The sequence below is a fragment of the Chroicocephalus ridibundus genome, chromosome 9, assembly GCF_963924245.1.
Source record: "Chroicocephalus ridibundus chromosome 9, bChrRid1.1, whole genome shotgun sequence".
In the NCBI taxonomy this organism is placed as follows: domain Eukaryota; kingdom Metazoa; phylum Chordata; class Aves; order Charadriiformes; family Laridae; genus Chroicocephalus; species Chroicocephalus ridibundus.
Window position 1 is genome coordinate 50,500,462 of NC_086292.1, and position 27,475 is coordinate 50,527,936.

Below are 27,475 nucleotides of genomic sequence, written 5' to 3' on the forward strand. Positions count from 1 at the left end.
TTTTAATTATGGGCTATTAATCTTACTTTATGGAGGTGCTTAAACAGAATTCACCGCCTCTATGTCCTTCTGTCGCATGTCCCTTCTACTTTCATTTCAGGTCTTCCTAGGTTGAAAAAAGTGGGTGTGTTGTTTTGTTGCCCCAATAAGGTGCTTGGGAGGGTATTATGAACCCCACTGATAGCATTTGGACTCTTCCAGGGTTTGAGAGCTCTGCATCCTCTCCGGAGTCTATGGTTGTAACGATCAAAGGCATGCAAGCTGACGCTACAGAGAGCTCTTGCCCCTCTTGGGAGGAATGGGGAAACGGGTGGCTTGTGTGGGCAGATCTCAAGAGGTCCCTTCCAGCCTCAGAGATTCAGTGAAGGTTGGGTTGAAGCCGCACAGGAAATGCAGCCATGTGTGGTAGGGGAAGAGCACGATTTGAATGACAGTGTGTGACTTGCTATATGGTATCTTTTGGATAATGGCCCAGAATTTTTAAACTTATGTCATGTGTTCTCTATCACTCATTCAGTTGCTATCTGCATTTTTCTAAAACTTAAAAGCTCATGAAGAACTGATTTTTTTGAAAGTATCAAACCCCCAGGAAAATAGTAGCTTGCAGGGCTTCTTTTTGTAGCTCGTGTACAGAAGTTGGCCAGGTGTTCACAGAAACCTTTTCTTCCTGGTAAACACTACTCCTTGTTGCTTTTCCAGGCTCCTTGTCCTGCTTTAGGTTACAAGCCCCCCTTTTCTTGGGCTCAGGCTGCACTCCGCAGTGTAATGGTGTCTCATTCAGGATTTACAGTGCTTTCCCAGTTTAACTGCCTGTGATCCACAATTCTTCATCTGCAGTAGAGGCTTCTTTGAGAACGTTTCGTTCAAGAAGCTGTGGCAACCAGCTTGATTTTTAATCTCTTTAGGAGAGCGTTTGCATTCCTATTTATAAAATTAACCTGAGGAAATACAACAGTCTAACTCACAAAACACACTATTTATGCCACATTAGAAAGGAAAGTGCGGTACTAATTCTCTTACTGTAGGAAACTGTTGAAGAGCTTGCAGGAAAGCTAATGCTTTCTGGGCTATACTAGGCTCAAATAAGCAACTTCCTATATATACTTTTTCCACTTCAAAATTGTTACCTTCTGTGTAAGTGCATCATATCTGAAGTACTAAATGTAAGGTCCATGAGACTTGCTGAGGTTATTAATACTGTTTTCACTTGGACAAGAGGGACTGAGCATCCTTTGCCTTGTGAAAACTTCTCTAATATGGGGTATTTTGATATATATCTTATTTGGAACTCTTCTGACTTGTAGACCCCACCATCTATGACTTCTGTGTGTCCTGAGTTGATGCCTTCTGTACTCCCTCCCATCCCTTTACTGCATAAAATTTGTAAGCTGTTCACGTTGAATCCTGAACTCCTGTCAAAACTTGTTGAACTGGTTTGCTTTCCGTAACTTGTACTTTGACTCAATTCCTTACTCTCTTAACATGTCCTTCGGGTTGTATTTGTTTTCTGTACCTCACAGGCTTTGCGTAAACAGTCTTCCTATTGTTTTCCCGAGTTAGGTGGCAAGGAGCTCAAAGACAAGATGGGAGAGAACGTGGCTGTGCATCATCTGGTGTTTGGTGGCTAACTGGTGACTTTCTTACATGTGAATAGAGGGTTCTGAGCGAGGCCACGAAGATGATCAAACTGACGGAGAATCTGCCCTGTGAGGAAACACTGAGGGAGTTAGGTCTTTTCACCTTGGAGAAGAGAAGGCTTGGGGGGACCTCATCACAGTTTTCCAGTACTTAAAGGGTGGCTAAAAGAGGACAGAGGCTCTCCCTTCAGAAGGAGCCACATGGAAAGGATGAGGGGCAGTGGGTGCAAGGTGCACCAGGAGAGGTTTCATCTTGACACAAGAAAGAAGTTTTTTGCAGTGAGAACAATCGACCACTGTAGCAACCTCCTCAGGGGTGTGGTAGAGTCCCCATCACTGGAGGTTTTCAAGATGTGTCTGGACAGGGTGCTAGATAACCTCATCTAGGCTTCCCTTCCCATGAGAAGTTGGACCAGATGATCGTTCGAGGTCCTTTCCAACTTGGGCTGTTCTGTGATTCTGTGAATAAACTAAGCAGTGTGACTAATCATCATTTCCAGTTAGTCAGGTGCTATCAAAGGGCACAGAAATCAGTCCTCTGACCTCGTGCAGCTTTTTAGGAAAGCAACTAGAACCCACAAAGAGTGTGTGAGACTTGAGGCTTGGGAATGTCATTTTTATATAGCTTTCCAAATACCGTGCTTCTCCAGAATATGGAAATACGCTACTTGATTTCTGCAGAGTATCCACTCTTTTTGGGGCTGGGGGGAGTTTTTCTGCACCCGCCATGTAGTGTTGCGGTGCACCATTTCAAGTTGTGCTTCCTTCAGTAGTGCCAGGGCTGAGTCATTTTTGCATAAAGCTTGTCTCAGCCATTCCAAACAGCTACTTGTTTCCTGATGGAAAGTTTCTGCACACAGAGCCTTTATAATCTGGACATTCAGAGCAGAGGCTGCGATTGTCATGTTGTACATTTTTTGAAGAGTTTTGTGAGACGTTAATTAGGAAATTATTCTAGTTTGGAGGGTTGGAAAAGACCAGAAGCGAGTGAGACGTCTGGAGAAGGAGAAGCCAGCAGAAGCTGGAAGAATCTGGGGTGTTGCCCGTTTCCTGCAGAAAACCACTCCCTGTTGTGGGAGGGCTGTCAGCAGGAACATAAAACTGTTTCTTGCTGTTGATTTTTGTGAGCGTAAGGAACTATGCTGAGAAATGTGTGGTTTCCCTTTTCTCTTCCCCCTCCTTCCAGTCGCTCCTGAAACTTCCACCATGCTGTGACCTGTTTCTGTGATTAGTTACTGCGGCAACTTCATTGAAAAGTTTCTTGGTACCTTCTTTTCAAAGGTGTCACCTCTGCTGCTTGGAGCTGTAGAGAAGCCCAAGTGTGAAGAAAATGCTTTCCTGGGCAAAGGGGATAGGTCTTAAAATGGAGTGGTTCGTTTGCATTCAGATGGCACAATCAGTAGAACTGTCATTTGAGGATGGTAATAGCGGCTGATTGTAGGTACTTTTTGATGAGCAGCTGAGGAATGTTAGTGGGCTGCTTCTTTTGAAATTACTTAATGTTTTTCTGTGTTATCCAGAAAAGGGTGCAGATACTGAAAACAATCTGAATAGCCAAAGAAACAGCGATGAAATCAAGCTGTTTGTAAAACCTCTATTGAATCGTGAGTATTCTCTCAACAGTGAGGCTGTAAGCGTAACTGTCAGCTGCAGAATCCACAAATAGGAAAACAGCATCGGGGATTAGATCTTTAAAAAAAACCTCAAACAGAAGTGCAAGAGGGATGAATTAAAAATTTGGGGACTTTATGCTGTATTTGCGCTACAGTCAGTTTTTAGATGCTCTTGGGTATAGGCATTGGAGTCGCTACAGCTGATTTTAACCTGCGTTAATAGAAAAGGCCATCTGAAGACTAGTGGCACCTGAGCTAAATAGATGCGTTTGAATTGTACCTTTAAGCAAATATAGAATTAGAGCAAACAACAAAGCACAAAGTATACCAATGGTTTACCCGACCCAGGTGCAGGACCCTGCACTTGGCCGTGTTGAACCTCATGAGGTTCACATGGGCCCACTTCTTGAGTCTGTCCATGTCCCTCTGGATGGCATCACGTCCCTCAGACATGTCAACTGCATCGCTCAGTTTGGTGTTGTGCGCAAACTTGCTGAGGGTGCCCTTGATCCCACTGTCTATGTTGTTGATGAAGATATTGAACAGCGCTGGTCCCGATATGGACCCCTGAGGGACGCCACTTGTCACCGATCTCCATCTCTATGTTGCGCTGTTGACCACTACCATCCAACCAATTCCTGATCCACCCATCAAATCCATACCTCTCCAATTCAGAGAGAAAGATGTTGTGGGGGACTGTGTCAAAGGCCTTACAGAAGTCCAAATAGATGATATCCTTAGCTCTTCCCTTGTCTGCTAATATAGTTACTCCATCATAGAAGGCCACGAGGTTAGTCAGACAGGACTTGCCTTTGGTGAAATCATGCTGGCTGTCCCCTTGAGTTTAAGTAGTGAAGATGTATGTTCAGATGAAATACATGTTTTAGCAGGCATTCTGGTTATGCTAACAGACATGAAAATGGAGGAGCTTTGGTAAAGTAACAGACTAGCTCTGTGGTAGGTTAAAAAAAGCAAACCTCAGAGATAGTTGAAACTGAATACAGGCAGGACAATTCAGAAGAGTGTCTAAGACTGCATATCTGCCCTAGTCAAAGTTATCTTTCCTTCGACAGTTAAAATATTGCAGCCTGTGAGATTTCTCATTTTCACTAACAACTACCTGTCTTCTATAATTAGAAAAGCAGTTTATTGCATTCTCAGAAGAGATGAAAAACTGACCATGGTCAATTTGAACGCATCTCATCTCTGTTGTGTACTGCTACAATGTTCTGTATTTGAGATCAAGAGTAAACTGTGCAAAAATACCCCCAAAATGCAAATTAAACTTTATGTTTATAATATTTCTTTTCTAAATTACTCTAAAGGAATCGTTATGGTCAGAAAGAACTGTCATTTATTCTGTCGTCTTCTCAGATACTGCAGGTTAAATAATTTTTAGCTTTTTCCATTGAGCCTTGTATGCTGGGCTGAAAATTGGTGGTTCAGAAGCTGATTCATGTGTAGTCCATATGCTCCTGCCTTAGGTTTGGTGCTGTTTATCAGAAAAGGTGGAGCAGGCTCATGTCGGTGACTACAGTTTCAGTGTTCTGATTTCAGTCCGCTACTAAAGGACTGTCAGAGCACCAGCTGCTTCTCAGACTGTGTTTCAGCAATGAATGTACTGCATTGTTCAGGCTTCTCGCTATGAAGCATTATCTTAGCTAATTAAAAACTTCATTCCTGTCTTATTTTTGCTCTTCAGTTTGAAAAAATGCAGGCCACAGTGACAAGGTTAGTCTCATCAGTGTCATATACAGAAGAATAGTATGCCCATCTTCAGTGTTCCCCTTTTTATACACCTCACAATAACATTAGGTCTTACAGCTTTAAACTTTGAATTCGTTATGGCTGCTGTACTCGTTACACATTTTTAGTGTCACAGTTGTCTTTTAGGATACAGTCTTCAGTCTGTCGGTAGGCTAGATCGATGACCTGATATTTAACCATGTCTAAAGCCTAGGTTATTTGAACAGTCCTGCTCTTACCCAAGCTGGGACCACCTGTGTGTTAATTATAGGTTACAGTTATGCTAATACTGGTGTTATTCTCTAATTCTCTAATTTTGTCAGCCTCAATTTTTGTGTTTACTTCTTGGAAAACTGAAAGAGGGAGGCATAGCATGCATCTAAGCCAAAATGCGTTAGGAACAGGACCGTTCAGTGAATCCCTATGAAGACACTGCTTGGAGATGTCTGCTAGTTCTTAGTATCTATGAGCTAGTTTTTGTATGTATGTGCAGTGCTTGATTTTAATAAAAATATTATGAGACGTGAAGCTTCTCACCTTGCAGATGTGAAATGTGTGCAGTTTTACTTGGTCAACAGAGTAGCATAATTTTCCTAGTTGTGTTTTATAGGACTGATTTCTGTGAAATTGTGTTAATTTACTACAGTTACTCATTTACTCTTGTTATCACTTGCATCCAGTACCGTGTTTTCCTGTTATTTTGCCTGGATTTAATATGGAGCTAAATGGTTTGCAGTTATGTATGCATCTGAAACAGCCTTTAGAATATTAAAATTCTGTTATTTGGGTTCAAGCAGGATCCTCTACTTGCCTATCTTTTAAGATCAGTCCCAGTAATGCGGAGTCGTCATCCCCCTGAGCCAAATTGTTAACCTTGCGTGTGTTATGCTGTTAGCCGTGTTTTATAATACGGCCTACTGCTGTTCTGGGCCACTGCTGTCTTGAAAGCCACGTTTCTGTGATCTTTAGTGATCCAAGGCTCATACGTCCTGTAAGAGCTTTAGAGTTTAGCTGGAAGTGAGGCGTGATCTAAGGAAGATGCTTTAGAAAGCGGCCCGTGGCAGTGCAGCTCCCTTTTTCGGAGAAAGAACAACCAGGGGCAGCATACAGCCTCTGGTAGCTCTGTACAGAAGAAACATCAAGGTGCGCCTCTGTTTAGAGAACAGGGACTTTTCAAATTAATTTGCTGTTGTAATCTTTGTTTTTGTCATGAGGATCTGTCATGCCATTAAAAGAGATGGAAGGAAACAAGATAGGGGAAAAGCAGTTGTTACGGGGAGAGGAATGCCTGTTCCAGGTTTTTTTCCCCCCTTGTTTTGGAATGTGAAGTAGGGTGGGAGAAAACATATAGGTCAGGAATGTAGACTTGATGACAATATTGTAGGGCCTCTCTATGAGATCAGCTAAAAGAGCTTGAATAAGTGGTACAAAGTCATGAAATAACTAGCGAATACTTAATAAGAGTAAAGAAATACTTATGAGACAAGCCTATACTCAAGAGGAAAGCTTAACTTAGTTAAAAAGACAAGTTGGCCACTATGTCTAGAGCAGTACCAGCTAAGTCATGGGCTGAAAGAAAAATATGATGGTAAGATGGTACCTTAATTACTTGTGAAACTATGGCTACTGACTCCATACTACTTAATATTTTGTCTGAAATGTTACTGACTAGCACTTTAATGACACAGATTGTGTGGTAGTGCTATGCTCACTCACAACCCCTAATGCTAAGTAAATAGTATGCTCGAGTATGACAGCAGTAGCAGCATGAAGCTTGTTTAGCGTGGGGTTGTGTTCACAAATCGGAAATATACTGGTGTGACTAACTTTGTTCCTCTTGCACTTCCAGATGGATGGAGGCCTGTCTGAATGAGGAGCTGCCTCCCACAACAGAGCTGGAAGAAGGATTGAGAAATGGAGTCTACCTGGCCAAACTTGGAAACTTCTTCTCCCCTAAAGTGGTTTCTGTGAAGAAAATCTACGATAGGGAACAGACCAGATATAAGGTGAGAGCTGATGGCTGTAGATACTGCTTTAGGTCGATATCTAAAATAGGAAAATATGCACACAGAGGTACTGTGAGCAAATAAACAGAATGTTAGTTTATGTTAGTATTACCCGAGAAACTCCACCTGCACTCTAGAACATTGGTTAAGTGTGTGTGTGTGTAAACGTTTAGCTTTATATCTGAGCTTGCACTATGTGAAAGAACTTGTCATAAGCAGTCAATGTAATCTGTATAGAAGACTTCTGACTTCTTTTCTGTAAGAGTACTGTTTTCACTGTCCGTCTTAATGAACCTCCCTCCTGTTCTTGGCAGCTGTGACATTTTGTTTCTTACTGCCCTCCCCCTTGTTCCTGCCTATTTTTATTTCAGGCAACTGGTCTCCACTTCCGGCACACAGATAATGTAATCCAGTGGCTGAATGCCATGGCTGAGATTGGTCTCCCCAAGGTAATTTCTGTGTTGTAATGTGCAGATAAATAAATAATACTAGAAAAGCTTTATGTTCCGTTATGTTATGTTCTAGTTTAGAAGAACTAGACTTCATCTAGTTAGTTCTTCATTTTCTAGATTTGTGTCCCTATAGAAATTTTGTCCTAAAACTTGCTGAAAGATTTCATTCTGCTATGTATGTGCGTCGTGGTTTAACCCCAGCAGGCAACGAGAACCACACAGCTGCTCGCCCACTCCCCCAGCCGGGATGGGGGACAGAATCAGAAGAGCAAAAGCAGGAAAAAACTTGTGGGTTGAGACAAAGACCATCCAACAAGCAAAGCAAAAAGCCATGCATGCAAGCAAAGCAAAACAAGGAATTGATTCCCTGCTCCCCATTGGCAGATGGGTGTTCAGCCATCTCCAGGAAAGCCGGGCCCCACCATGCGCAATGGTCACCTGGGAAGACAAACACCATCGCTCCGAACGTCCCCTGCTTCCTCCCTCTTCCCCAGCTTTATATACTGAGCAGGACATCCCATGGCATGGAACATCCCTCTGGTCAGTTGGGGTCAGCTGTCCCGGCTGTGTCCCCTCCCAACCCCTTTGCACCCCCAGCCCTCACTGGAGGTGGGGTGAGGGGCAGAAAAGGCCTTGAATGCCCAGCAACAACAAAAACCACCAGCGCACTATCAACACCACCTCTCATCCAAAACACAGCACCACACCAGCTGCCAGCAAGAAAGTTAACTCCATCCCAGACGAAACCATGACAATGTGAAAATGATTAGGAGCAAAAATAATTCCTCCTTCTGTACCATATCCTTAATATCACTAATCTTGCGTAACATCTGCATTACATTGTTCTTGCCATGCATTCTTTTGAGCAATATCTGAGCTACAGTTTCATTGTGGCAGTTTTTTTAGAAATCTATGCTGAAAGAAGCAGTGCAACAGAAAATACTATTGTCATGTTCTCCATGTCTTCAGATTTCCCTACGAAATTTTCAAATCAAGTTGAAATGTTCCTGGTATAGCTTAATCAAATATAAATTATTGGCTTCCCTAGCAGAATGGCCAGATAAGCTCCTCTGAGCTAATTAACACTGTTGCCTGAAAATATATGGAACCGTGGCAGTGTTGTGCCGATAGTCAATTTACATACAGGGATAGTAAGTAAATTTTTTTTTAATGTGGTGGGGGTTTTTTTGTAAGTAATTTTATGCTTAGTCTCACCAAAACCAGCATTACGTAGTTTAATATGATGTATGATTTGTTTGCATACATGCTTGCAAATTGAACGCTTTATTTTGGGCAAAACTTCTCAAATAACTTGTTGAGATTTACTAGTTGATCCTTGCTGGGATTTATGATGGTTTTGAGGAAATAAGTTTGAGATTAGGAAATATTGAAATGCACTGTTGATGTTGTTAGGTGAAAATGAACGAGGAGGGAGCTAGACAGAGAGAAGTTAAGTGCCAGGTATGAGCCAAAATTTTCAGATGTAAGCGAGTTTTGGGGGGAAATAAATATGTGAGGACATGTTAAACTGCGCTGGGGTCCAGTGCAGTGACAAAGAGATACTGGTGCTTTAAGTATTTTCCCATGCAGAAGAGCCAGGAAACTGATGCTGTGGAATTGTGAGGGTCCTTCAGTTGCTCTTGCCTTTACAGAAGGAGCAATGCTATTTTGTGCTCATAGGCAACAGCAAGGAACCTTCCAATAACTAGAAAGTAATATACCTTTTCAGCACTTCCGCATGAACTGACACTTCTAGTATTGGCCCCTTTGCGTTTGAGACTGTCTGAAAGCTTTTGGGTCCAGCTAACTGGAACTGTAGTGAGCAGAGCACCTCAGTGCTGGCCTCTTTCCCTTTGTCACTATCTCTTCTCTTGCTTCTCAATCCTATTTAATCAGAACAAAGTCCTCTTTTCTTGCTTTTGTTGTATTTTTTTCACCTCTTGGCTTTCACCAAAGTCCTCGCTAATACCTCATGACCCAACATCTTGGTCATCAATGGTATAACCAGTGGGGTTGAGTGCACCCTCAGCAAGTTTGCGGACAACACCAAGCTGAGTGATGCAATTGACATGCCTGAGGGATGCGATGCCATCCAGAGGGACATGGACGGACTCAAGAAGTGGGCCCGTGTGAACCTCATGAGGTTCAACAAGGCCAAGTGCAGGGTCCTGCACCTGGGTTAGGTCAACCGCCGGTATCCATACAGGCTGGGAGATTAAGGGATGGAGAGCTGAAGATGTCTGCTCCATGCAGAGTTTTTGCATTGTCAGTACTGGGACCGGTGTGTCAGTACTGGGACCAGTGCTGTTTAACATCTTTGTTGGTGACATGGACAGTGGGATTGAGTGCACCCTCAGCAAGTTTGCTGACGACACCAAGCTGTGTGGCACGGTCGACACGCTGGAGGGAAGGGATGCCATTCAGAAGGACCTTGACAGGCTTGAGAGGTGGGACTGTGTGAACCTCATAAAGTTCAGCCAGGACAAGTGCAAGGTCCTGCACCTGGGTCATGGCAATCCCAGGCACAAATACAGGTTGGGCGGAGAATGGCTTGAGAGCAGCCCTGAGGAGAAGGACTTGGGGGTGCCGGTGGACCAGAAGGTCAACATGAGCAGGCAATGCGCACTTGCAGCCCAGAAAGCCAACCGTATCCTGGACTGCATTAAAAGAAGCGTGGCCAGTAGATCGAGGGAGGTGATTCTGCCCCTCTGCTCGGCTCTGGTGAGACCCCACCTGGAGTACTGCGTCCAGCTCTGGAGACCTCAGCACAAGAAGGACATGGACCTGTTGGAGCGAGTCCAGTCGAGGGCCACAAAGATGATCAGAGGACTGGAGCCCCTCTGCTGTGAGGACAGGCTGAGAGAGTTGGGGTTGTTCAGCCTGGAGAAGAGAAGGCTCCAGGGAGACCTTATAGCGGCCTTCCAGTACCTAAAGGGGGCCTACAGGAAGGATGGGGGGGGGGCTCTTTATCAGGGAGTGTTATGATAGGACACAGGGTAACGGCCTCAAATTGAAAGAGGGCAGATTTAGATTGGGTATCAAGAAAAAATTATTTACTGTAAGGGTAGTGAGGCACTGGAACAGGTTGCCCAGGGAAGTTGTCAATGCCCCATCCCTGGAGGTGTTCAAGGCCAGGCTGGATGAGGCTTTGAGCAGCCTGGTCTAGTGGGAGGTGTCCCTGCCCAGAGCAGGGGGATTGGGACTAGATGATCTTTAAGGTCCCTTCCAACCCGAACCATTCTGTGATTCTGTAATGCAGGGGAGTTGAACTAATTGACCCTTAAAGTTCTCTTCCAACCCAAACTACACAAAAGCACACAAAAGAAAGGGTGTACTCATTCATGTGTGTAGAACATGGGCACGAAAAGAGGAGCACTGGTTTGGGTGGTAGAAACAAAAGGAAGGATTGGCACTTCAAGTAGGAGAAATGTTGGGCCAGGGCAGAGAAGCTTGAAGAGTTTCGTTGTGTGGGCTGTTTCATTAGTATACTGCCAAAGAATTGGACCTGTCACAGTTATGCATTTTGGTTGTAGAGAGTGAATATAATTGAGACTAACTTTTGTTTTATCTTTAGATATTCTACCCAGAAACTACAGATATCTATGACCGCAAGAACATGCCACGCTGTATCTATTGTATTCATGCACTCAGGTAAGGCGTGCTAGGCGCAGATCTAATTGCTTCTGAAGTCTTTCTGCAAAACTGAAAGGCGAGAGGGGACAGATCTGAACTGAAGGCTGGATGGGGATGAATTTTCTAGCAGACCAATCTTACCAGGTCAGAGCAAAGATCATGAAGCCAGTATTTTGCCTTGGGCAGTGGCCAAATCAGATACAGATGGAAAAAGAACCAGTCAAGTATGATGTGATTACTACCTTCCCATCCGAATTCTCGCCCTTCTTTGCTGTCTGAGGCAGAGCTAAACAATTTGGGGCTTAAAGGAAAGCCCGAAGCCCTCAAAGGTGTTTGTGAGAAAGGAAAACAGTAGTTTATCTAGGGATCAGTCAGATCACTGAATGAAAGCCAGTGCGGTTGCAGCATTGTACTGCAACATGGGTATCTTGATGACCACAGTAAGTGATCAAGCAGGAGCTGTTGTTGAAAGGTCTCCTAAATTTTAAAATCTCAGATAGACCAAGTAGGATAACTTTTCTTGAAAAAACTGGGAGGATTCATTTGTTGATGCTGTGCTCTTCAATTTGACAGGATGGCACATTGCATGTGTGTTTGATGTTTTGGGGATTTTTTTTTGGTTTGGGTTTTTTTTTTTTTCCCTCTCCTGGCTAGCTGGTTTGAATGCAAGTGTGGCTTTTGGAACATGTTGAGATTTTTATTTAAAAAGGATTCCTTTTGTAGAATTTATTATGTGATTGAATGATGGATTGTATACATTTAGGTCTTCATCTGTTGCTTGCTCGGTTTCAGTTCTCAGGAATGGCTTGTTCTGTTGCCAGTGTAAATTCCATAGAGATGGATTGCATTTATCTGAATTTTATCTGACATTTCAGATTGCTGTAGATGAAATGAGTATTTATAGAAGAGAGCTTGATCCCAAATTTAGATCTAAAATGAGATCTCTCTAGAGTAAGTTATTTGGAGTTTATAGAACAGTGAGGAGAGGGCCTGTGGTGGGGTATGCTACTGTCAAGAACAGTGCTCTTTTTTCTATAGGTTATGGCAAAGTTCTTTGCTTGCTGGCAGCTTTGTGGTAGCTACTGCAGCTGCTTTACGCCGGGAGTTGGCTGGCATACATTCTTGTTACGTGTTCTTGGTTATATCCTGGCCATTCCCACCCCCCCCCAGACAGTCTGAATCGTGGAAAATCAACAGCTTTCCCAGGAAAATTAAGTTGCTGTTGCTGTACTCCTCCTAGATCATGTATTAGGAAAAGAAATTTAATTCAGGGAGCAAAACTAATAGATGCAAATGGTCCCAGAAGTTAAAGACTGTAGAAGTTAAAATCTTTCATCTAATAATACCTTTTTTCATACTACTTTTTTTTTTTTTTAAATTTTTGAACCTTTTTGGGCAAAATGTTCTGTAGCCGGTTTCTCTGCAAGGGCAGCTTCCTCAAGATTTTAACATAATTTTACTTATCAAGGGGAGAAGAGTAATTCTGAAATATAAATATATGGAAAAGGATGTTCTGTAAGAACTTGTTATTTTTTCAGGCTTAGTGCCAAAGTATATTCTAGTTAGGAAATAAAGATCTAGAATGCGGTTTTGTTGACAGTCCGTAGGTTAGAAATGTTCCTGTCTGGTATTTGTCTTTGGTTTTGTTTCGTAAAAAGAAAAAACTGCTTAGATTTATAAAGGTTGGAGATTTAGATTTGACACGTTGAGGTTATTTGCAAAGGTGAAATTGCTTACCCTCTATTTTTCAATCACATTAAAACGGAGTTTACTGGAGGAATGGATATGTACTTTATTAATAGTTTATTTTTAGTGTTCCTATATAATCAGATCTTTTAATAGGGGGTACATTTCCACGATCTGTGCTGAGCTGGCACGACAGACAAAAAGGAGAGAAGGTGCCTCTCTTTCCCCAGTCCCGTTTGTCCTTAGATGTATGGATTCATCTCTCCTTTGTAGCAGTTCCGTTTCTCGTCACGCTCCAAGTGACTACATTAACACCATTTTACTGAGCCAGATCAGCTTAGTGCATACTTACCCTCTCCTCAGCCCCCGGTAAGAGCACACTGACCCTCTCCACACACCTGCAGTACCGTGTCCATTTCTGGGCTCCCTGGCAGGAGAGAGACACAGACGTACTGGAGACTGTTGAAGGAAGGGTCGCTAAGGTGGTTCGCGGACTAGAGCAGCTCTCCTGTGAGGACAGGTCGGGAGAGCTGGGACTGTTCAGCCTGGAGAAGAGAAGGCTCGGGGTATCTCAGCGATGTGTGCAGCTATCTGAAGGGAGGGTGCAAAGAAGGTGAAGCCAGGCTCTTTTCAGCAGTGCCCCATGACAGGACAAGAGGCAACTGGCACAAAGTGAACCACTGGAGGGTCCCTCTGAACATGAGGAAACACTTCATTTACTGTGAGGCTGACCAAAGAGTGGCACAAGTTGCCCAGAGAGGTTGTGGAGTCTCCACCCTTGGAGATATTCAAAAGCTGTCTGGGCATGATCCTGGGGAACCTGGTCCTGTGTGACTTTGAGAAGGGAGCTTGAACAAGGTGAACTTGGGAACGCCCTTCCTAGCCTCAGACATTCTGTAATTCTGAAGTCAGGGTGGTGGACCAGTTACGTGCAGCTGAGGGGGGAGGAGAGGAGTCCGCTCACTCTTGGTGTTTATGAGCTGTTACGCTGGTTTACCTGAGTGGCTCCTTGAATCTCTATTTCCTAAAATTATCTGTGTCTTTGTCAGAACCATAAGGAAGAATTACTAGTTCTAAGTATTTGCTTATTTTCTTTTCTAGCCTGTACCTGTTCAAACTGGGTCTTGCCCCCCAGATTCAGGATTTATACGGGAAGGTGGACTTCACAGGTAAAAAAAAAAAAGTAAAAAAAAAAAAAAAAAAGTACCGATATGTGTGCTGACTTTATCTCGTACTCTACTAGACATTATATAGATAGTTAAAGGATTGTTATTGTTGTTATCCTAAATGCAAATAAAATTCAAAATTAATGTCTGTGAGGAGTTGTAGTAATTTAAGAAAAAGGTTTGGTTTGGGTGCTTCTGAGCCAGGCTGCTAAATAGCCATTGGTTTGCTAATCATTACTTTTGCAAAGAACAGCCCCTTAACTTTTTTGCCCCTGTTGTAAGATGCTTAGACCTTGCCTCCATCCCCTTGGGAGAGGTTTCGGTTTGGAAATTAGTAAGCAGTTCTGACCTCCCTTGGCGGTTTAAAGTAGAGGTGCCATCAGCTGAAGAAGAGTTTGCCAGCTGATCTGCTGCAAGAGATTCCAGCACAAAGTCTTGCGTCTTCCTCAAGGTGTCAGTTCCTTCAGATTTTTGCAAAAGTGTAAAATTCTATGTTTTGCATTAGTGAGGTTCCTGTCTGAGGGCACGCATCTAATTTAAAAGGTGCATAAACTTTATCTTCCTTCCTGCAGAGCAGTTTTTGATTGTACCTCTAAAATACTGAGCTATCAACTCTCTTTTTGATCTGTATGGTATTTGAGCATGTCTCAATATCCTCCATTCGCTTTTCTCAGCATAGTCTCTCTGCGGGGAAAAAAAGAATGCTAAAATATTGCCTGTGCATGTTCCTGACCTGTTGGCAGCAGTAGTGAGGCACCTCAGAATGATGGAGTCTGTTTCCAGCTCCTCATGAGAGTCATGTGTTGTTTTCTAGTGAGGAAGACTACCGAATATTCCCGTAGGCGTTTCTTGGAGAAATGTAGATTTTAGGAAAGTATACAAAATGTCTATCAGTTGTCACTTACTTTGTTTCACTTGCTGAGTTACGTTCAAAGTATTATTTAAGCAGTAATTGTAATTTATTCTAGTTATCCTATTTTTTTTTTCGTAGCGGCAGTTGGTATAGCAGTGCTGATTCCTAATGCATTTGAGCCTCTAATGCTGTTTTTATGTTTGTTTCAGAGGAGGAAATCAGTAATATGAGGCTTGAACTGGAGAAGTATGGTATTCAGATGCCTGCCTTCAGCAAGATTGGGGGAATTCTTGCAAATGAACTTTCTGTGGATGAAGCAGCATGTAAGGCAAAACGGAGTTTCATTTTATGTGATTATTCAAATCAGCAGATTAGATTATTTATTTTTTTAGGTGTTGGTTTTAATGCCCCCTGTTGTAAGACAGTACAGCCCTTTTGATAGGGCTTTGGGAAGACTGGGAGGAGGGTTTTCTTCTTTCCCTTTTGTATTTTTGTTTTATTTTCTTTGTGGAACATGATGATTAGACTAGCTAAAGTATTGTACTAGGCAGGAGTCTGCCATCTTTTGTCAAGAACACAAAGCCATCATGGGATGAGAGGTACTTTGATAATTCATTTGCTTTCCAGTTAATTTCCAGATAATTCTTATGCTCTTTCCAGTTAAGCTCTCAATTTTTAACAGAGTTGTTGTGTTTGGGACCAACTGGCAGACTGTGACTTGTTTTTCAGTACATGCTGCTGTCATTGCCATTAATGAAGCAATCGACCACCAGGTTCCAGCTGACACTCTTATGGCAATGAAGAATCCTAATGCCATGCTAATAAATCTTGATGATCAACTGGAATCCACTTACCAAGACACACTGTACAGAGCAAAGCAAGACAAAATGGAGAACGCTAAAAATAGGGTAGATCAGTTCTTCTTTCAAACCATCTATTTGCATGCATTGCAATTTTGTATTGAAGTGTAAACTGTGGGAAATTCACAGAATGCGTGTTACAGTCTTGTCTGTATAGTGTTAGGTGGATTTACCCCTGGTGGTATTCTAATATGTACCCCAGTAACCTGTCTTCCTATTGTAGAAGATAGGCAGCAGTTAGCTGTGTTACTCTGTTTACCTGTCTGAAATATGGGCTGCATAGATGCAGAACTTATGTCAGCCTTTATATGTTGGCAATGCTATCCCTCTCTTTTCATACAATACAGATACATTTTCCTAACAATGAAATGATGAGCGAAACTGACTGGTGCTCTCAGAAGGGATCAATGTTGTTTCTGAATGCTGTATATCCAATGTCTAGCTATGTGTACTGCTTTCTGTGCTCTACCGTGTGTTCATATTGAGCCACTACATTGAAATAAGGTGTTTCTAGGCTGTCTCTAACAGAGCGTGAGTGTGCTTACTTCATATGTGTTTACTTCTAGGGCTACTTTTTGCATGTGTAGAGGTAGCTTATGACCTATCATATCTCTATATAGATATACAGTTATTCTCCCTTATCTTTTCAGTGAAAAGGTCTATGAGGGCGAAGAAAACTGTAGAAACACTGATTAGTTTTTATTTCATCTTCAGATCGCCTCAGAAAATTCAGAGAGAGAGAGAGATGTGTATGAAGAACTTCTGACTCAAGCTGAGATTCAGGGAAACATCAATAAAGTGAACAGTAGGTATCATGCTAAAGTAATAGTCTTAATTAAAAGAGTACTTAAAAACAATACCTGTGTTCCTCCTTGCTCTCTAATGCTAGCAAAAGTGGAAGGCAGCTTTCCTGTTTTTTGTGGGGTCTTTTGGTGGTGGTGATTTTGGCTTGGTTTTTTTTTTTTTTTAACTCATTGTTAGTACATAGTTGTAAGCTGAATTCATTTTGACTTCCGTTGCCCTTCCTTTAGGAAATGGAGTGTCCATGTTGCTGGCCCCCCCAGTTTTCATCTTGAGTAATGCATGCTATTTCCAACCTCCAGCCCCTTTTTCAAGCGCTACTTTGCAATGGACTTTGAAAGTTCTTCCATTCAGATTACATACCTAACTTGCTACCCGTCAGGTCTAAGAGTATTTCTTCCTGAGCAGTAGGTTATAAAAACCACGGGACTTTCTCATTTGATGTTTCTCTCAAAACTCTGCTTTACTGTTGCTAGCACATGCCGCCATATCAAAGATTGACCTAGCTTTGGAACAAGGAGACGCATTAGCACTGTATGAAGCACTGGCAACACCATCCCTGGGGCTCCGAGGATTGCTACGAGAAAATTGTGATTGGTATTTTAAGCAGTTTTTGAGTGATAGACAACAGAAACAGGAGGTATGGAAAAGTTTAGATTACCCTGATTCATGAGGTTTCCCCCCGGCTGTCCCTTTTACCATAGCACAGTATACTAATGACTTGCTGTATACCTGTGTTAGTTTAGTGTTGGTTTGAAAAAGTAAGGGCTAAAAGACAGAAGCGCATAGTAAGCATATTTATCCTTTAGTTTTCATCTCTGCGTATGAAAGGCCAGTATAATGCTTGTATGTACGTATATATAATTAAAATACTTTTCACCAAACCTTAAAATACAAACTTGTGTGTGTGTAGAACCGTTATATAATATAGATGCATCTTCCCTCTCATTTTACTATTGTCAGTGCACAAATAATGTGGATGTTTGTGTTTTATAAATACCTGTCAGATAAGCATATAATACTTTCAGTGTGGAGATTTATGATGCTGCACTCCTGATACTGTAAAAGGGGTCAGGTTGTAGATGTATCAGCGTATGAACTGAGAATCTAATGAGTAATTTCTGTCTTCCTCACGTATGTGGCATTCTTTGTTTGCAGAAGCTATGCCTGGGGCATTAGAGTGTTTTTAAGGAAAAGCTAGGGTATTTTTCTTTTTACTGAGCTACTTGAATAAGCTGTCATCATTTCACCCTCCTGGTTTCTTTTTTTTTTTTCTCAGGCTGGCCTTACAGGTCCTCTGCAGAAGGAAGAGTTGCAGTTGGGAGTGGATGCTGCTAACATTGCAGCACAACAGTATCAGCGAAGTAAGGATCAGCAGAAATTATTGCAGCAAAGTGACCACGGATGTGATCAAAAGGATGAGACAGCACAATATTTGGGTCTATGCGGGGATACGTGAAGTCTCTCTCAAACCATTATGAATGTTCTTTAAGTACATCATGGCTGCTAAGATCATTAGAGACGGTTGCCATGATGACTTATGGAGTCTTTTATCCAGCTGTTACAATACTGCTGGAGATAACAGCATATAATTTGAAATATTAAGAAGTACGGAACTTTTGCACCTACCTTAAGCAACTTCTTTTTCTAGAATGCTTGTAAGAGTTTTTGTGCCGTGGGTCTGTGAAGGAAATCTGGGTTGCTCCATGAGGTGTGAATGCTAGGTTATCTGATGACTGTTGACATGAATCTTACTTGGTTTGAGCTGCAGAACCTTTAACTGTTTCTAAATATCAGGTAGCAAATAAAATGCAGATCACGATGGCTGATTGTTTTTTGATTGATGCTTCTGACACCATGCAGAGCTTTTCTTTTGGAGAAGAATGTTCAGTTCTGGCTGTGCAGGAGCAATTAGTTCAATTTGTAATAGGTAGAAGGGAGACTACTAGAAATCTGAGGAGAGAGGGTTTAGAATACAAGAGGAAAGTAGTGAATGCCTAATAACTACGATGCAGCCTTGTTCAGCATGGAGCTCGGTGTTTGCTAACCTGCTTGTGCTATTTTAAAGTTAGCCAACATGTACCCACGATAGGATGCCTGTTACTGCCTTGAGCAAGATAAATGTAGACAGGAAGAAAAAGTTGTTACTACTCATTCATCCGAAAATTTGCAATTATGAGGCTTCTTACTATCAGAAGACTGAAATGGTGAAACAATTCTTTGATAACCAGGCAAAAAGGTGAACTGGTTTTACACGTGAGCGTTGTTTTAAAGAAGGCAATTATGTATGTTAGTTGTTTGTAGTAATGGAAGACTATCTGGGGAAGTATGGATCAGAAAACTTCACTCATTTCCTGCAGCTAAGGGAATTATTCTTTTTATTGTTAGGTATCTGATTATCGAGTAGAATAAAAGTGCTCTTATTACTGGGGATTCAGCTGTCTGTCTTCCTCATTCTTTATGCTGCCTCTTTGAACTTCTAGGGCTGGCAGCAGTAGCCAAAATTAATTCTGCAATTCAAATGGGTGATGCTGAGAAGACTGTGGCAGAAATGATGAATCCAGAGGCCCAGTTACCAGAGGTGCATGCATTTGCTGCAGATCTTTACCAAAGGGAGCTCGCCACTTTGCAGCAACAGAGTCCTGAAGTAAGTACCGCCTTCCCTCTTATTTCTGGAAGTTGGTATGGATCACCGTCTCTACTTTGTCTGTTTCGTTAAATGTGCTCTCTGGAACAAACCTGTCTTGAGTCTTCATAGAACTGTTTTGGTGTTCAGTGTGTTCTGGCATGAAGTTTAATCCCTAAACCTTGAGCTACGTGGCCCTGTAAGATTCTACTTTAATCTCTTACTTGGTGTTCTAGCTCTGTTTATGATGCTCATCTTTCTGCTTCTATGTCGTAAAGGTTGTCCCTTTGCTTTGTTCTATGTCTGTTCTGACAACTACTCTGTTCTGTGGGCAGCAATAGTAAGGAGCGAGAGGAATTAATTTGTTGTCCTCTTTGTGTGCAGGGTAACCTCACCCATCCGGAATTATCTGTTGCTGTGGAGATGCTGTCTTCTGTGGCCCTGATCAACAGGGCTTTGGATTCAGGGGATGTGAACACAGTGTGGAAACAACTGAGCAGTCCTGTCACCGGACTTACAAACATTGAGGATGAGAACTCTCAGAGGTGGATATTTCAAGGATCATGTCTGTCCTTGCTGTTGCTTCTATTCTGTGACTTTTTGAAAATTTGTTTCCTCTCTTACCCTTTATGTTCTCTCTACGTTATTTATTATGGTATTGATTTAATCTCTGTTGGCTCTTGCATCTTGCTTTTGTGATTTCCTACAGGTCTGATTTCTGTGCTGTCTCTCAACATTTTCTCGTGTATTTCACGTTAAAGCTATGTTGTGGTGCCATTCAGTTGTCGCTAATACTGCACCAGCTCATCCATCATGTTCTTTGTCCTGGACACTCGTTTAGTGGTTTAGTGCTTTTGTTGATTATTTCATGTTTGGGATGGTCATCCTGCACGCAGCCTTTCCTCTTTGTCTTCCCCCCCATTCATATTTGTTCCAGTTTCAACCCTTGTGTTAACCTCTTCCACTTTGCGTACAGTTCTCGTGCTGTGTTGTGTGTTCCCTGGCCAGATGATTGCCTTGTGATGTTTGTTGGGTTTTGTTCTTCGACAGGTATATCGATGATTTGATGAAGCTGAAAGCTCAAACACGTGCAGAGGGAAATGAATTTATCACATGGAATGATATCCAGTCGTGTATTGATCGTGTGAACACAGTTGTGCATGAAGAACATGAAAGTAAGTTTTTCTGCTTGATTCATGCTAGAATGGTTCTAGCACACAAGGAGTGCTAAAATTAGGTGCAAGTCAATACAAAGAGTTATTGATTGACTTATAGTTGTGTCATACATTAGATATCTAGGAACGTCTTAGTTGTGAGCAAGACTTGGTGGTCTGTAATATAAAGGGCTTTGTAGCAGGACTGTTGATGGAGAGACCAGGCAGTCAGGAGTGTCTGTGGTATTGAAATCAGCATCTCCAAACAGTTTATTAATCCTTCCAATGCAAATTTCAACCCTTTTTGGGTAACAAAATGCGTTGTCTGCCATCAATGTCTAAGATTAGTCTAGGATCTTTTCTAATTTTGTTTCAATCCCTTAAATTTAATGAAAACTACTGTTACCAAAATCTGAGTTAATTGTAGCCAGCCCAGTCTTGGAGTACTCCATCCTCTTTCCTAATTTGCTGCGTTCAGTGGAAGTGACTTTTCTTGAAGTCTTGTTATCTCTTTGGTTGCAATCTCTGCCCTGTTCAGGATTTCCTCGTCTCCCTTTTAGTCCTTCTTTGGAATGTGCTTTGGCCTTTTTACCTTTGCAGTTAGTGGAAGTTCCATGGACTCTGTCCAGGATCCCCCTCTACTCTTTATCTGTGGGTAACCTGACCCGCAAATGCAAGATAAGATACCCATCTTTGTGTTGATGACTCTCAGATGTAAGGATCTGTCAGACGCATTTCTACAGTGGATGAGGAGCTTGAATGAACAACGGAGAGATGAGTCTGTCTGGGTCTTATTCTCGGGCCTTTAACTCCTGGGTGTATTAACACTACTTCCGAATGACAGCTTCTTTGAAGACCAGTAGTGATAATATTGCATTGAAGAAATAGGCTTTTGCAGTGACTTTGATTCATTGATAAATCAACAGAGGTGCCCAAAAAAGTTTATTCTGAAATGCTGTCTGTTCAACAGTTCAAATGTTTTTGCTTAAAGCATTTGGTACAGATTTTTTTTTTTCAAAGGACATTTAATTGTCTCATCAGTTTGACGCCATTCAAATTCTGATTTCCATATGTTGGGACCCAAATCTCAATTCAGAGTTGAAATGGAAAGTGCTGATCTTTTAAGAGGTTAATTGCTTTATTTACAGTTAGTTCCGTCAGGAAATGAGAAGCTTTTATTTTCTGTTCTAACATTGCATATGATCACTAGTTGTTAAAATCAGTATCTTTAACAGCTGAAATGACTGATAACTGACCTCCTGACCAGTAGAAGAATATGCCTGCACAGCTGTTGCCTTTTAGTGTGAAATATTGGTAAAGTGGAAAAAAAAAATCCCAGATTGGAAAACATGCAAAGCCCCATAGAAGTTAAAAGTGTATGCAGCAACTGCAAGTACCATAACTTAAATACTCATGAAAGAAAAAATTCCTGATGCAAGCTGAGAAATGTGAATGGGTGTTCTTCTGTGCTTCTTCTAGTTCTGCTTTTTTTTTTATTTATATTTTTTAGTAGCGTTCGCGTTAATAAGTGTCTTTTAGCAGTGATAAAAGGCTGGGATTGAGCGTAATGATGAAAATTTCAGCAAAACAGAAAATTGGAGTAATTCTCCTTTCTCTTAAGACGGTATTAATCGACTTAAAATGCAGAGTGGAGATAGGTGAGTCCTTGAAAATAGCACAATTAAGCTTACAATTAACTTACTCTTAGGTAGATACTTGTGAGGTTCAGTATCAGGTGGTTTAATTATCTATTAATTTTTTTTCCCCAGTTTCATTAAGGGACCATAATTTTTGGTTAGGACTAGTACTGACGACCTCCTGCATATGCAAGTAGCGTGGAATTTACTTTCAAGCCATCTTTATAATATTTAGCGCAAAGCCCTGCATTGTAAGAGGGGGGAGGTTTCTCTGAAATGTGGAGGCGATGATAGGGTTTTTATTGTACGCTGAGACAGACAGCTGTCTTCTGCCGCTCCTTGTTGTGTAGTTGGCAATTCGTGTTTCATCTTGAAAGGACTTCATAGAGGGTTAAATTTTAATTTAAGAGGCTGCTATCTTGATTAACTTGTTTCCTGGATCTCCAAATAGACACTGGTTTTCCTGTTTGGGTCACGTGAGCAGATTTGTTGAAACCACACAAACACGGGCTCACACTGGTGTGTGCACAGGACAAGATGTTAGTCTCATAGTGTCTTATCTATGTAAGAGGTCACAGCAGAAGTCTAAAAGTTTGTGTAGTCCCAACACCCGTCTCTTATAACACTCCTTACCCTGTAAAAAAAGGTGCAGAGAATCCTGTAATGAGATAAGCTGTTCTCACGGGGAATTTCTCAATTCTTTGATCTGCTTCATTTACGTCCTTATGCAAGAACACTTTTTATCTCCTGTCTATGAATTAGTTAAATCAGTCTGAGAAGGTACTGGGGGCCAACGAGCATACATATTTTTCATTTCCACTATCCTTGTAGATAGTTTCAAATGAAAAACTGCTTTCTAGTGAGGAGCTGTAGCATGTTGCTGTTCCGTGGGAGTAGTCTTGTCATGCCCGTATTAGCAAACTAATCGGAGAGAACGGCAGCTTACGTTCTGTGCCCTTTCCTACGTCAAACTTGTTATAGCTGCTTTTTGACAGAAGCCATGCCATCATTGTAGTGATCCTGGTTCTTGCAGTGTCCTCAACGTATGTTTTTCCCTAATCTCTACTCCATCCAAATACCACCTCTTCCCTAAGATGTTGTTTTTCATATAAACTTTTGTTTTGTGATTCTCTTTCTTGCATAGAAGAAAAAGTCGCAATCTTTGTGTACGTTAGCCAAAGTTGGAAATCTCCACACTGAGCTCCTTACTTCCTTTTGTCTAAAAGATTTCTTTGCTCTGCACTGATCAAACCATGATTTGAATTCATCCTTCTTTAGGCAAGGAATTTAATTGGATGACTTCCAAGGTCCATCTCAACCTAAGTTATTTTGTGATTTGCAGGAGATGTTTCCTGTAGGTAGGGCATGTATGATGTAGACTCTCTTCACATTTAGCTCACTAAGATATTCATTTTTGTTTATTTTTATTTAGCTAGCTGAATGGTAAAATTTACTGTACTTGAACAGCATCTGCATCTCTGATAATAACAGTTAATACTACATATGTTTAATAAAAGAGTTTTCTAAAATATGAAGTTACTCTATTTTTAAATGGTAGTCCATGCAAATCTTTAGCTTCATGTGAAGATTTCTTTCTAGAGAAGCCAGAATCTTGGAAAACCGTAACCTGTGCACTTGGGCCATTTGGACTTTGATAATTCTCTTCTAGTAGGTCTGAGCTGGATGTCTGAGGACTCAGTTCTGTCCATGCATGTGGTCTCCCCGAGTGATTTTTTTTTTTTTAATTCATTTTTTTTAATTGCAGTGCCCAGGCATTATGAGTACTTTAAGGTGGAGAAATAGTCCTGCTTTCATTACTAGTAAATAATGTTTTCTGTTAAAAATACAGCAGTTCTCGGCCAATACCTGGTTTAGGAAGGACTAATGACACTCTTCTTCTGAAGCAATGTTTGTGATTATTGGTGACTGAAAATGGAACTTTGTATTTCTCTCCCTACGCCTTCCTCCCTAGGGATTTTGGCAATTGGTCTTATCAATGAAGCTCTGGATGAAGGGGACACCAAAAAGACTATTCAAGCCTTACAGATTCCTGCAGCAAAATTGGAGGGTGTCGCCCCAAAGGTAGCACAGCATTACCAGGATACACTACTTCGAGCCAAGAGAGAGAAAGCACAGGTGAGTGCAATTAAATACATGTCTCAAAAAACCTGTACATCTGTTTAATGGGCTTATTACTGGTCCTGAAAGCCAGGAATCAAAACTGGAAGTGGAGAGCTGAGCATTCTGCATCAACTGATCTTACCCAGGTGGTTTGAATCTTTCTATACTAAAGAGATTTGCAGCCAGACTGTATGAATGTTCATGAACTAGAGATGGGTATAAGGATATTAACTGCATGAGATGGCTTGCTATAGCTAATCCCAGGTCCAGAACGAGATATGTATCTTGTTTGCAGAGAAATAGTATGCCTCATCTGTTTTTGCGAGGAGACCATATTCATACTAGGAGTTCTGACCTTCTGAATGCAAGTTTCCTGCAATTTTAAGTTTTGGGTTTTTTAGTGTTCTTTGTTAAATGTAGTCATAGGCATAGTTATATATTGCAAAAAGAAAGCTTCTGAAAGTGGAAAAATCTGTTAACTGATAAACCGGAAAACAGACATTAAGCAAAATACATGCTACTAGCAAAATGTATGCTGATGCCTGTTGTTCACATAGTGACACTTTTGCTACTGACTTTTTGAGTGGTAGTTGCCTTTCTTATTAGCCGAGGACTTCCTACCTACTTGTATGTAGTTGCGGCTTTCGCTGACTAAATGTGAAGGTGGGGAGAGGGAAGAGCGAATCTCGTTCTACGAGATAAGGAAAGAGTATGAGAGTGCACATGTGTGTACGCAACTGATTTTTGAGTAGTGTGGATGGGATACTGACTTTTTTTTTTCTCATTATTTACAAAGAAGTAGTGAATAGCTCTGCTTTCAGTGGCTTGAGAGTGTTTTGGGTTTTTTTAATTTTTTTTTTTTTCTGCTGTGGAGCTCATTGGAAAATTCTGCATTGATATTAGATCATAGTGACTAAAATCTAGATTGTGTTGAATACTGATTTTTGGTTTTGGGTTTTTCCTTGTTTTTTTTTTTTGTTGGGTTTTTTTAACTAAAGCTAAACCTGCGTGATGACAATAGCTGAGAACTGTATGCGTTTCTGATGAAAATCATTAAGCAGCTTCCCCAAGGGCCCTGAAAGGGTTAATGTTCCTCAGGAACACATTTTGTGCTGAAGCATTTCCTCTCGATGACTCAGAATGAAATAATGAACCCTTTTTAGTGTGCACTTAAGCTTGTGCCAGGCCATGCTGGTAACTTCTCAGTTGGTGTGAAATTGCCTTATTTAGGCATATGTTCAGTTTAGGGCTCCTCCCAGCAGCATGGCAGTAATTTCAGAAACTGAAAGATCATATTATAAAGTAGCACTGTGGGGAAAATAGTCACTATCTGAAGTCAGCTGTTACTTACATCCTAGCGATTTCTGTACCCTGGGGCACCGTAGCTCCCCAGGAGACACTCAGTTGCTGATGGAATGGGGGCGTTTCTTACCTGATGAGTAGAGAGAGGGAGAAACAGTAGACCCTGTAATACGTTACATGGCGTGTATCTTCCAGAAAGCCCGCAACGGTAAATCTGTAGAAAAGCGTGGGATGGTTTCGGTAGCCTTTGGGCTGACTTCTGCAGGTAGAGGTTACAGTGGAGGAAGTTGTGTCTTTGACTGTTCTCCCCCACTCCCTGGCCCGGACTTTGGCTGTTGCTGGTACTCGCCTGGGAGTATCTAGGCTTTCGGATGAAATCTGCCCATGAAAGATGTGTTAGTCTCATGAATGAACTCTCACTAAGCATGTCAGTTTCAGACCCTCCAAACAGTGGGGAAAAATGTGGAGGGCAAGTAAGGAAATGTGCATTTTCAGTCTGGCCCGAAAGCTCTCGAACACTGTAAATAGTGGTGCGTTTGTGCAGTGTGATTATTATTCCATACCAGAAGTAAGTGTTTCCTGTGTTCTGTTTGTGAGCTGTCAGAGGGGTGGCCGTTGCATCTTGGCATTTCTCTCAGTAGTTACCTACAGGAAGCAACAGTGGGTGGGGAGAAGCTGTGCTTGGCAGCTGCTGGATCATTGTTCTTTATGTATGTTTTGGGATTTGCTAAACACTTGTCTCTTTCCCCTTCTCAAATTTCTGCATGTAACGTCAGTTGATTGGATTTCTTCACATCCCAGCCAAAATGCAGGATACTGTGTGAAAACTGCTCCTTGACGAGCAATCCGTGAAAACAGACTTGGAACGTGGCGTTGACTGTTGTGTGTGTACCCCCAGCCACAATATACACAACGCTTTTTGGTTCGCTCATTTGTAGAGCCTTGTGAACTTTTGTGGACAGGGACAAGAACAGCCTGGTGTAGCATTAAGTTACCCAGGAGTTTTTAGCTCCTGCATGCAGATTTGCATTGTCAGCTTTTTGTTCTAAGAACTCTTTGTGGGCATGTTCTGTCCACAAGTCGTCCCCTCTTGGCAAGTACGGCTTTAGGACTAACCAGTACAGAGTCTTTGGCCTTGTGTTCTATTTGCTTATCAGAGTGATTGCCGCTGATGGAATTTCCTCTTTGTTCTGTTTCCTGAAAAGAGTTTTTGACTGGGAGGAGGTATTGAGTCTGGTAACGCCATAGTAGTCTCTGCTAGTCACAAATGCACGTGATGTCCTTGTGTTGGAGTCCATCAGAAAGACTGAAACGTTTCTTACTCCCTCTGATACGGAAAACGACTATATTGACTATTGTTGAGTACGGGTTATTTTACTTTGCAAAAATAGTGATACTTTTCTCCTCATGCTGTGTGTGTATGTTTATCATTGTATTCTCTTCAGGACACACAGGATGAAACAGCTGTACTTTGGCTAGATGAAATTCAGGATGGGATTCATAGGGCTAACAAGGACACAGAGGAGTCGGAGAGATGTAAGTATTGTCACACAGTATTGCAGTTAATCCCCATTATCAATCAAATGCTGTTTACTTAAGGAAAGATTGGGAGCTAGAAATGTCATGTAAATGTGTCAAAGGAAATCAAGTGCACTTATGTGCTTCTGGTGTAGTAATTTTTCTTTGAAGAGTGAATGTCAGATTCTTCAAATATTAAATTTCTTATCTTTTGGGGGGTACGCCATTTTTCCAGTTTTGCATGTGACCATGTTACCTGATTGGGCAAATCTCTTAAATTGTTTGTCATTTGCAACTAATTGTGTGTGTCTATGCGTGGTTAGTTAGGTACGAGAATCTTCACAAGCACAATTTAAGTGGTGTTTTCTGGTGTATATTACCTGTTTGTATGGCATGCTGCTCTTTTGGCTCAGTTCTAGTAAGTATTTCTAGACTACCTTGCATCTTTTTCAAATACAGACAATAATGCACATCGGTGACATCCACCTTTGCTCCTTAGTGCAGTTTGCAGGTGCATTGTGGACGTTTGTGCATTGTCCATTAGTATTCTTTATTTGTAAATGTTTTAGAAGAGAGAAAAACCAACAGGTTCACAAAAAGCTTTCTAACACAAGACAGAATGAGTTTGTCCAACTCCATAGCCTAGTTCAGTTGTTTTTAATGA

The 27,475-nt window shown here is 41.6% G+C and overlaps 1 protein-coding gene across 1 annotated transcript in view; it reads left to right on the forward strand.

Annotated features, from left to right (window-relative positions):
- Positions 1–27,475, forward strand: part of IQGAP1 (IQ motif containing GTPase activating protein 1) — a 68,138-nt gene that overhangs the window by 17,500 nt on the left and 23,163 nt on the right. The window contains exons 3-16 of the mRNA XM_063345388.1: positions 6,846–7,002; positions 7,374–7,451; positions 11,029–11,105; positions 13,875–13,942; positions 15,002–15,115; positions 15,522–15,700; positions 16,367–16,457; positions 16,930–17,093; positions 17,733–17,817; positions 18,937–19,100; positions 19,464–19,624; positions 20,130–20,254; positions 23,843–24,006; positions 26,739–26,829. Of these exons, the coding sequence (XP_063201458.1) occupies positions 6,846–7,002; positions 7,374–7,451; positions 11,029–11,105; positions 13,875–13,942; positions 15,002–15,115; positions 15,522–15,700; positions 16,367–16,457; positions 16,930–17,093; positions 17,733–17,817; positions 18,937–19,100; positions 19,464–19,624; positions 20,130–20,254; positions 23,843–24,006; positions 26,739–26,829 (1,718 nt within the window). The remainder of the gene's footprint in view (positions 1–6,845; positions 7,003–7,373; positions 7,452–11,028; positions 11,106–13,874; positions 13,943–15,001; positions 15,116–15,521; positions 15,701–16,366; positions 16,458–16,929; positions 17,094–17,732; positions 17,818–18,936; positions 19,101–19,463; positions 19,625–20,129; positions 20,255–23,842; positions 24,007–26,738; positions 26,830–27,475) is intronic.